This window comes from Lacerta agilis, chromosome 8 (assembly GCF_009819535.1).
Source record: "Lacerta agilis isolate rLacAgi1 chromosome 8, rLacAgi1.pri, whole genome shotgun sequence".
Classification (NCBI taxonomy): Eukaryota; Metazoa; Chordata; class Lepidosauria; order Squamata; family Lacertidae; genus Lacerta; species Lacerta agilis.
Genome location: NC_046319.1, coordinates 1,393,018 through 1,404,046, shown reverse-complemented (window position 1 = coordinate 1,404,046; position 11,029 = coordinate 1,393,018). Strand labels below are relative to the sequence as shown.

General features: G+C 46.9%; 1 protein-coding gene across 1 annotated transcript; it reads left to right on the top strand.

Annotated features, from left to right (window-relative positions):
- The first annotated feature begins 432 nt into the window (after positions 1-432).
- LOC117052221 (neuropeptide Y receptor type 1-like) lies at positions 433-5,581 on the top strand. The gene is made up of 2 exons (XM_033159004.1): positions 433-584; positions 3,499-5,581. The coding sequence occupies exon 2, from the start codon at positions 3,619-3,621 to the stop codon at positions 4,723-4,725; it is 1,107 nt and encodes a 368-aa protein (XP_033014895.1). The 5' UTR covers positions 433-584; positions 3,499-3,618; the 3' UTR covers positions 4,726-5,581.
- Positions 5,582-11,029: the final 5,448 nt, after the last annotated feature.

Here is an 11,029-nt window from a genome sequence, read left to right as displayed (position 1 = left end):
GATCTCCCAGGAGCGCCTGACCTCCCTGCCTTCCGCCCATCAATGCTCGCCTGAGTAATGCTTGCCTGCGTGCCTGCCTGCGTGCCTGCCTGCCTGCCTGCCAGGGAGCTGAACCTTTGCCAGAGCTGGATCTGGGGCACCTCCGCCCCCGCATGCAGCAGCAACAGCAGCCTCCCCCCGCCCCCCTTCACGTGCTGTCACATTGAGAGACTGGAGCGCGCGGCTGGGCGGGGGAGAGGAGTGGTACCCACGTGGAAGAAGCATCCCCTCTCCGCCTGGAAGCCAGAGTCCCGGGTGGGGCTAAGCCACGCTCCTCCCAGGGGTGGAGTTTTTTTATATGGGTCGGGGGGGGGGGCAGGGGGCTTCCCTAGTTTTTCTTAAGGCAGTCTTCTCGCTGGGTGTCTCCTTGCTCCCCCCCAAAAAAAACCTGGAGCCCATCATTTGGGGGAGGGAAAAGAAGAAGAGGACCCCTGAGCTAGGAGACGCATTCACGTGTACCGGGAGGGTGTCGCAGCATATTTCAGAGCAGATCTGCCCGGGTTTAAGAAGAGGCTGAGCTGACACGAGAACTAGTTCAGCATCAGGTGAGTGAGGGGTGTGTGTGTGTGTGTGTGTGTGTGTGTGTGTACCTGTACGCGCGCTTGCTTGTGTATGCATCATAGACCTGGGGGCTGCACTTTGGGCTGGTTGCCCCAGGAGTACCGACCTCACTCCCCTGACCCTATAGCAGCAACAGCACTAGAACTTGTGTAATAGTCCCAAGCTGCATTTTCTGCTGGGCTTGCCAGCCTCTACCAGCCTCAGAGCTAATTCTCCAAAGCTAGGGCAGAGTGGAGGGATGCCAACCACCTATCCGCGTCTCGCGTCAAAAGCTGCAGCAATCTACCGCTCGGCCGCGTGCGTACCTGTCTGGGCAGTGGTCGGCGGTTGGCCTGCTGGGCTGGGGGTGAGTGGGAGACAAGGGTGGCCACCTGCTCCCCAGCTACCGCTGGCATTCCTAGGCTAGCCTGCAGGCTAAGTTCCAAGAGGGGAAGGGTACTACTCTGCATTCATTCCTCTATCCCTTCCTGCCACTAAATGCTGGTCTCGGAATCTAAAGGAAAGGATGAAGGGGGCTGGGGGAGGGCAGCCCTGTGCAGCTTTTTCTGAAAGAGGGCAGGTTGTGCATTGCAGCGCTGAAGGGGAGGAAGTAAGCACACAAGCTCCAAATGACAAACATTTTACAAATAAAGCAAACTGTCCATGAAATGGGATGTTGATGTGGACACCAGCGGAAGCAGCCTTGCTTGCATTTCCTCCCATTTTACCATTAAGAGACTACCTGGGTGTCCTGCATTGGAAACAGTATTGTAGGCAAGATCTCTACCTTGAAAGAAGTAGGAAATAAAATGTTTTTTTTTTTTAACATTTCAGAGGATGTTGCAGATGTAAATGGTGGAAGTTTCCTTGCTGGTCTGACGCTGGCCAACAGGTGCTTGTGATAGTTGCCTGGCCATATCCTACTCAGCAGTTACTCCTCACCTGTTTTAAGTCTTATGTGTTCAGTTTATCCACATGTTTTATCTTATGCTGGTCTGTGACCGAAATAAATTTTGATACCAATACTGATACTCGGCTTGAAAATAGCTGCTTGCCTGTGGCAAGTAAAAATTGCCTCTGGCAGGAATGCTTTTCTAGGTTGGAAGAGTCTGTCTTCTCCCTCTTAATTTTGTTTTCCTTTTTACAGGCCTTAGATGCACTATGACTAGACAGGGACTTGTGAACAATTTTTTTGCAGGCTCGTAACTTTTGTGGACTTCATTTGCAAAGCTGCATGATCATAGCTTGATGGACTAGATGAGAACAGAGGGCAGGAAAAGACAATAAGTGACGGCTGTGACTTTACTGAGCAACAGGGCGGGGGGACTGTATGGGAAAATGTAGAGAGTACCAGGCCATGCAGAGAAAGGGTGGGGCGGCATGTGTGTGTGTTCTCATTTCCTCTGCCTCCATTGCAATGAACAGGAACTCAACAGCAAGCGGATAACTCACTCTTAAGATCTCATGTCTGTCTTCACAGTAAATGGCAACCACAAGAGAGGGCTATCTCAAGACGCAGAACACATTTTTAATATTTTCAGTGAGTGTGTTCTTACCCACCCCAAGCTTCTAGGATAAGGTGGGGTCACTGCAGAGTGTGGCCCATCCATACCTCAGCTTAGTGTGTCTTGTCATCCCCTCATGCCTCCTGTGGCTCCTTAGCCCACATGGTGTTCTCCTCTATCTACTGCAGCCTCACATTTTCTTCTCCCTAGATCTGGAGATTCCTTATGCTTTCAAAATCTGATTTTGCAACATCCATTGCATAGGAAATCTCTGATTTAGGGAGGAGAAAATTTGGTGTGGTAGTTGGAGGACAATGTCACCAGGGTGAGGGGGAATTAAAGGGGGCACAAGGGGTTCCCAATGGGCATTAAGGCAAGGTATGGATGGGCCGTAAGACTAAACTATGTGGGGCAGAAGATGAGTAGTCCTTGGGCAGCTGATCCAGACTAGCACCCTCCAGATGTTTTGGACTACAACTCCCATCAGTTGGCTGGGATTAATGGGAACATATGGAAGGTGCCAGATTGGTGAAGGCTGCAGTAGGGCATGCTCTGAAGACTCCTGATACAGCCAACCACTTGGTGAAGCTAACCAGATTTGGGTCTGGGAGTGGCAGCCCAGCTGATAAACTGTAAAACTGGTCCTAAAGGATCTTCACTGGCTCCCAGTATGTTTCCAAACATAATTAAAAGTGTTGGTTGTTGTTGTTGTTCAGTCGTGTCCAACTCTTCGTGACCCCATGGACTAGAACACGCCAGACACACCTATCCTTCACTGCCTCCCGCAGTTTGGCCAAACTCATGTTAGTAGCTTCGAGAACACTGTCCAACCATCTCATCCTCTGTCGTCCCCTTCTCCTTGTGCCCTCCATCTTTCCCAACATCAGGGTCTTTTCCAGGGAGTCTTCTCTTCTCATGAGGTGGCCAAAGTACTGGAGCCTCAACTTGACCTTTAAAGCCCTAAACAGCCTCAGCCCTGTATACCTGAAGGAGCATCTCAACTCCCATCACTCAGTCAGACACTTAGGACAGTCAGACACTCCAAGGGTCTTCTGCTGGTTCCCTCACTGCGATAAGTGAAGTTACAGGGAACCAGGCAGAGGGCCTTCTCAGTAGTGGCACCCTTCCTGTGGAACGCCCTCCCTTCAGATGTCAAGGAAATAAACAACTATCTGACTTTTAGATGACACCTGAAGGCAGTTCTGTTTAGGGTAGTTTTAAAGGATTTTTTTTAGATATGTTGTAAGCCACCCAGAGTGGCTGGGGAAACCAGCAGAGAATGCCTGAAGCAATCCTAGGAGCCCTCTGGGCACTTCTCTATGCCACCTTGAGCTCCATAGAAGAAAGGCGATATATAAATTTAGTCAATAAGTAAGTGCCTCCTAATGACTGGATGTCTTCTTCCTTGGCACAGGGCAAGAAGTGAGCGCAGCATCTCATGAGGAGGGACAGCTGCTGCTGCTGCCACCTTTTTTGCCACCTGCACTAGAGAGCTTTCCATCCTTCCATCTCTGCTGTGGAGTTGGGACGTGCCATGGACCAGCTGATGAATCTCCTCTACCTCAACTTCTCAGAGCAGCTGAGCCTGCTAGAGGAAAACGACATGTCCTGCAGCGACTCTGTGGGAAACGGCACTTTCCTGATCATAGCTTACAGCGCAGTCATTGCAGTGGGGTTGATTGGCAACCTCTGCTTGGTGTGTGTCATCATCCAGCAGAAGGAGATGAGAAACGTCACCAACATCTTCATCGCCAACCTCTCCTGCTCTGACATCCTCATGTCACTTGTTTGCATGCCTGTCACGGTCATTTACACCTTGATGGACCGCTGGATCTTAGGAGAAGTACTCTGCAAGGCCAGCCCCTTTGCTCAGTGCATCTCCATCACTGTCTCCATCCTCTCCCTTGTATGGATTGCCCTGGAAAGGCATCAGCTCATCATCAATCCGACTGGGCGGAAGCCAGGAGCTAACCATGCGTACCTGGCTGTGGCCATTACCTGGGTGGTGGCCTGCTTCATTTCCCTGCCTTTCCTCTCCTTCACCATCCTGACCAACGAGCCCTTTCAAAACTTAAGCCTTCCCTTTGACCCGTTTGCCAACCACGTGGCCTGCATTGAGCATTGGCCATCGGACCAGCATCGCCTAGCTTACACCACCTTCCTCTTGCTTTTCCAGTACTGCCTGCCCCTGCTCCTCATCATGACCTGCTATTTCCGCATCTTCCTGCGCCTTCAGCGTCGCAAGGACATGGTGGAGCACTCCAAGGATGGTTCCCGGGCCACTAGCCACAGGAAGGTCAACGTTATGTTGGCTTGCATCGTCGTTGCTTTTGCCGCCTGTTGGTTTCCGCTCACTGTCTTCAATGCCCTCTATGACTGGGACCCTGAGAAGATCTCAGTGTGCTACCACAACTTCATCTTCTCCATCTGCCACCTTATAGCCATGGCTTCCACTTGCATCAACCCCATCATGTATGGTTTCCTCAACAGCAATTTCCAAAAGGAAGTCAAGGCATTGCTGTATCGCTGCAGCTGTAGCAGTGAGAAGGACAAGTATGAAAGCTTCCCCCTTTCCACAGTCAGCACTGAGATCTCCAAGGCCTCGCTCCATAGCGGGGTTGGCACCATTACCCATGCGTGACTGCCAAGATCCCATGCAGTGCCTTCCAACAGCAACCAGTCCCTTTCTCAGCTGAGCCAAGCTGGAAGTATCTCTGTTGTCTGCATATTTCCAATTCTCTGGTTACTCCACCCCCCAACCCACCTCATACCAAACTTGTATCAGGGATCATCTGCAATTGTCTGGGGTATCCCACTTCAAACAAAGAATATGCACTGAGGTGGGGAGGGAATGACCCAGAGGATTGGGGAACAGTGTGAGCTCAAATCCAAGCTTGCCCATCAGTTATTCTCTTTGACCCTTAACTCATCTTAACATTTGGAGCTTTGAAAACTTACTTGAGGATATGGTTGTACTCCACTAAAACGGATGGAAACTGTAAGTGAGTTCTGGGAAAATAACAAAGCAACTTACAGTCTGCTTAGCTTCTCAAGAAGATCCAAGGGCCCCTAAATAAATCATCCAGAGTTGCATTCATCGGCATTGGGCAATTTAGAAGCAGATCTTCACAAATGGTTCTTCAAAGAGAAGATTAATAATGGCAAATAAACATTTCCCAAAAGAAAGCTTCCCCAGCACTACTGATTTTTTGTGCTAGACTGAACTCAGGAGAACATTGGGTGTGTCCTAGGTTGTATTCTCCATTCAGATGGACCAACTTGGGCTCGACAGACCTGGTTATTGCCCTACATGAACTAAATGTGTTCCCTGCTGCAAGGACCGAAGCTCAGTGGTAGAGCATCTGCTTTGCATGCAGAAGGTCCTGGGTTCAATCTCCAGGCTGGGCTGGAAGGAGACTCCTGTCTCACATCATGGAGATGCACCACTGCCAGTCAATATAGGCAGCACTGAGCTGGATGAACCAATGGGCTGGTGTCCTCTGCAATGTTCTGGGAATCCATGGTAGACGTGTTCCTTGAAAAGCATTATTTGAAGGTAGGAACCTAGGAAAATGGTGCCCTACGTGAGTCTCCATCTCCCTGCAAATGCAATTATCCTGGTTGAAAAAGAGCTTTAAAAAATAGAACTGGTAAGATCCAAACTGGTTCAGCTGAAATCCTTATTATGAAATGTCTGGGTAATACAGCAAGATTTTGAGAGAGCCTCCCAGTCATCTCAACGGCCAAGGTAGAAAACTTAAAAGGCCTTCCTCTTTCCCACCCTGCATGGTTTAGTCTGCATTTTCCCCACCTGAAGAAATGTTTTGCCCCACTCAAAAACTTGCTATCATGTCCTATTATTATAATTGCATCAATTGAAACATTGTTTGATCTTCTCTCTTTCTTTTGAATAATAATAAAGCAAGCGTTTCCATAATAGAAACTGAAAAAGATGATATATTGTTCTGATTGGTTCTGCCCTTTTATTTTCATGAAAATTAGTCCATTTAATATAAGCAAAGGACTTAATGAGTTTGGAATGTATATTAAGACATGGAGCTTGGAGGGTTTCTGGCTTTGAGAGCTCTGCCTTCATTTGCCTATTGGAACTATATGATCAGCAATTCTCATTTACTGGGGAGAAAGGGGTGAGAAAACTCTCTGGATGCAAAATGCACTGCATTAAAAGGATGAGTCAATGAGTGCTGGCATTGCATAATCCAGCTGAGGACAGTGATGTGTAGCTTGGTGTCCCCTTTTTTCTAACACAGGGAGACTGTTCAGCACGGTATTATCATTTTAGCCTTAATATTTAAATCAGGAATGGACAGGAGCTAGCCTTCAGAGGGCACATTTTCATTGGATGGCCTGAGCAAATGTCAATCACGTGAGGATGTAATCAGTTTCCCTCATCAGGATAAAGAAAATGTTGCCATCTTGTAAGAAACAGAGGATCCCCTGTTCTTCAGGGTACATCTCTCTCATGCGTGTAATATGTAAATGTACACAACTGAATGGTATGCTGTGCCAGAGTGCATATGCTCTCCACCAGCCTTCCCCCCAAGCTGGGACTCCCCAGATGTCTGGGGGCACAATTCCCATCAGTCCAGCCAGCAGGGAAGCCCTTGCCAATGAATGGCTGCAGCTCTGTCAAGGACCCCGGACTCCCATGAGGGTGCTGGTTTTGGTAGGGAAATGCATTTGCAACCCGAAAGCTCATTGTCTGGAGAGGAGAGCAGCCCTCAAGAACAGAGAAGCAGGCTATCCCCAACTTAAATAAATCCATGATTGAGGCAGAGGCGAACATCCAAAACAAGACAAATGCAAATTCCAGTTGCATGTTCCAACCAAGTGATTTAAATGGCAAATGGCAGCTAGATGCATAATTATTTGTACAGCTAAATTCAATTTTCTCCCTGCTGCTAGTGCACTTAATGGGGAGATCAGGCAACTGACTGTATGGATACAAGTAACACAGATGGTCTATTTTGTGTTTATTGCTTATTAGGAGCTTAGATACCTCTCACTTGTTTCTTGAGAACAGCCCGGGGGGGGGGGACGACTAGTTGCTGACCAAGGCTCCAGAATGATTAATCTGAAAATAACGTAACTGAAATTCTTAGTAAGTTGAGCTTTGTAATATTTTTCAGGGGGTGGGAATCCATTCAGGATATCAGGACGCTGTCACAGCCAAAATTCCCTTCATTCAAATCAGAATGGCATCTGTGCTATTGCACTATTCACAGTCGGGAGCAGCCTTCCCTGACCTTTGGTCATCCAGGTGTTTTGGACTACAAATCCCATAATCCCCAGGCAGCACGACCAATGGTCAGGATAGTGGCAGTTGCAGCCCCAAACATTTGGAGGTACAACGTTTTGGCAAGCAGGTCTGAAGCTTTAACTCATTCATCACCTGGGCCAAAACCAAATGGCACAAGTGTGTGTGTGTGTGTGTGTGTGTGTGTTTAAAAACGCCATTAGGTTTGAGTGCATGATTGTAAAAAGAAAATAGTAAAGATGGCATTTCCTTGTAATAGTGAGGAGTCACTTTTTAATCATCTTCTACGTTGGCTCACATTTCTTTCAAAATCACCCAGAATTCCTGACCAGTGTGGGCGCTCTTATGAGTTGTCCTGTTTCATAAATTCGTTGTAATTTATCTTTCTGCCATGCTTTCTTTACCATTATGTTTTCAATCAGTAAAAACTGTGAAGTGTCGTGTGGCACCTCAAAAGCTAAAAAATATTATTATTATGGCATAAAGTTTCATGGACAACTACAGTCTAGAGCATCTTTCCATTTGGGTTTGTGGCTTCAATGAAGACTGATTTGACGTGGGACATTTCTGGGTTTTCACTCTGATAAGAAAATCCATAATGCAAACCCAGATACCTAGATCATGGAAGGAGTCCATAATGCAAAATTATAATGCAAAATAGTGTGTTTCTATCAAATATGTTACTGTTGTAAAAATAAAAATAAAAATCTGGACCTCAGATTTTAGTCAGAAGGTGACCAAGACATTTCACAAACTTTTTCACGGGTAAAATCCCACTAGACTCCATTGGGCTAACTTTTATGGAAATAGCTTTAGGTTGGGATATCAGCTACCTCACTCCCTACCCTGGTCTATTTCTTAACAGAATCTCATGCCCTGGCAAAAATGCTGCGATGTTTGGGATGCAGAGATCAAGCCAGAGGATTTTTTCATAACCATTCATAGGAAAGACATACAGGGTCTTATCTAATGCTAGCCATAGAGTCAATTTTTTTGAGATTCACAGTCATTACTAACTTAGGTAGATTGATTTCAATGGGTCCACTATGAGCAAAAGTTAGTTGGAAACACTCTGATATTTACAAGCATAAAGCAAACATTCTGTGTTCTTCCAACCTTTCAACATCAACTGAATGTACCCTAATGCCTGATCTCTTAATATGGTGATGTCTGCTAACTCCTAGATCTAGGAGCTTGTGGGCAAACAGTGCTTGTGTTTTCAACCAGTTTTCAAACATGTACTTTATTTAACTGCATAGGCATGGATCTACTTTGTGAGAAGAAGAAAGTCTGTTTTGCTGCCACATCCTTTACCTAATATATGAGCAATGTCCTTTAAATAAACTTGAGGCTGCACATGAAAAGCAAGGTGTGTGTCCATGTTCCTGGGTCAGCTGTGAGCAAGCAAGCTGTGCTTGCTTATTGAGGACAGGGGGGGGGGGAAACCTTTGCCCATGTTCAGATACACTTTTCTCCAGTGAACCAGGACATGTGGAGAGAAATTTTTTTTTATGTAGGCTGGGCCTCCGCAACCTGGTACAGACATCTTGGACTCCAAATCCCATCTGCTCCTTTGCCAACACAGCAGGTGGAAGTTGCAGTTTGAAACATCTGGAGGGCACCAGCCTGGGGAAGGAGGAGATCTGTGTTCTCCCTCTAAGCCTGGCAGGAACTGACAGGAACAGGGACTCACTAAAGCAGTTTAAAAGTTAAGGTTCTTTATTTAAACTCCTCCAGCTTTGATACCAAGTTCAAAATCACTGGGGTGAGATAGAAATCGTCCCCAACTTGCAGTGGAAGCCAGCCTTTTTCTGACCCAGAATTCCTCAAAAATATAGTGGCTGCCCATTACAATTTTATATCATTTCTAAACCATTTTAACTGTCTTGGCTTCATCATGAAGAATCTTGGAAACTATAGTTGCTGAAGATGTTTAGGTGAGAGTTTGGCTCCCTGGCCACAAGACGGTTGTTTTAGGTCAAGCAGGCAGGACAATGAGGGATAATGATACAGGGACATTTTTCTTTGCAGCAGAAGGGCTAGAAAAACATTGCTAGCCTCTTTTTATACAAGTGTTTCTCTCCTTGAAACTAACTTGGATAATATATTTATGTCACAGTCAGTTAAAAAGATATCCCCATGCAAACTGTCAGACCACACAGCAAATCTGATAGTTTTATATAGGCTTAATCATCAAGGTCCACCCACCGCCCTCAAAGAATCCTGGGATCTGAAGTTTTGTGAGAGTGCTGGTAGCTACAGTTCCCAGCCTCCCATGAAGCAAAGTTCTGACTTCTGAAGCAGTTTGGCTCTGCAGTGTCAATGTGCCCTTTAACTGTGCAGAGGCTCACTTGGTCTGTGAAACAGCCTTCTTCTGTTTTGCTTGAACTATAATAACAGTAATCCAATTATATTCCAGGGAGGGGGTATGTGCCAAAAAACTGGTTGTATTATATGGCTCCCCCCCCAAAAAAAAAACCTGCTAGGAAAGAATAAAACATGCTGCAGTTACAAAATCCTGGGCGTCTTTTCCTTGGCTTTGTTGTGTATTCTTTGGTGTGTGGGCTTGGGAAGGGTGTGTCAAGGAGCACTCAAACTTATGGGGACAGGTCGGCGGGTGGGGATTGAGGGGCACACACACACTCTCATGGCACCAATCCACCCCCGTTCCCCGCATTTGGCCTGCTGCCTCCCTCACCCCCCCGGCCCCCCTCTTAGACTCCAGCACCAAAGAGGAGGAAAGGTCAGGTCAGGGTGGCGGAGGAGTGCAAGTGGTGGCAGACCCACACCATGCTGGACCAGCGGCGGCAGTGGTGGCTGAGGAGCTGCACCAATGGGAGGTGAAGAAGAAGAGGGCAAGGGAGGCAAAGGAGGTTTCTCCTTCCCCCTTCTTTCTATTGTCGCTTGTCAGCCACACCTACAGCGATGCAGCCGCCATTTTGGGCCAGCTGCCTCCCTCTCATGCCCAATGGTGTTGTTATAAGAATTTTAAGGTGTGGTGATATATATATATATATATATATAAGATGTTCACAAATGTACCAAGCAAACACATACAAATATGTAAACCACATGTCTGAAACCCACGGAAAAGTCCTGAAACCATTTTCTCTCCCCCAAAATGACCTCAAATATTTCTCTGCAAGGTCGAAGGAAATGGGAAATCTCCCCATTGTCTCTTTAACAAATCCTGTCTTAAGGGCACATTTAAGATATGAATAGGGTGAGCCTGTGACCTGGATTCAGGAATTGAGCAGTTGTCATAACAAAAGAGTGGCGATTATGCCCATGTAACCCAATCAGGTAACCTGGCAGACAGGAAGAAACAACACATCCAGATTTCCACCCCTTCTCTGATGTATTAAGGGGGTGGTCTTGGGTCACACCCCTTCTGTGATGTATGTATGATGTTTCTGGGGGTGGCCTTGGGCTCCAGGGCGGGCCATTTAAAATGTCTATACAGTATAAGGGCTTGCGTGCATGGTTCAGGGTCCCTTTCCTCCTCCTCCTCCTGTGTGTGTGTGGGGGGGGGGAGCACCCTGTTGCAACAGCTTTAATAAAGATCAGGCTTATTAGCTGCTTTGCTTCTCAATATTCTCTGGTTGGCCTCTGTTATTTTCTCCTACCGATAGGGAACCTACAAAAGGACTCTATATGGGTTCTTGGG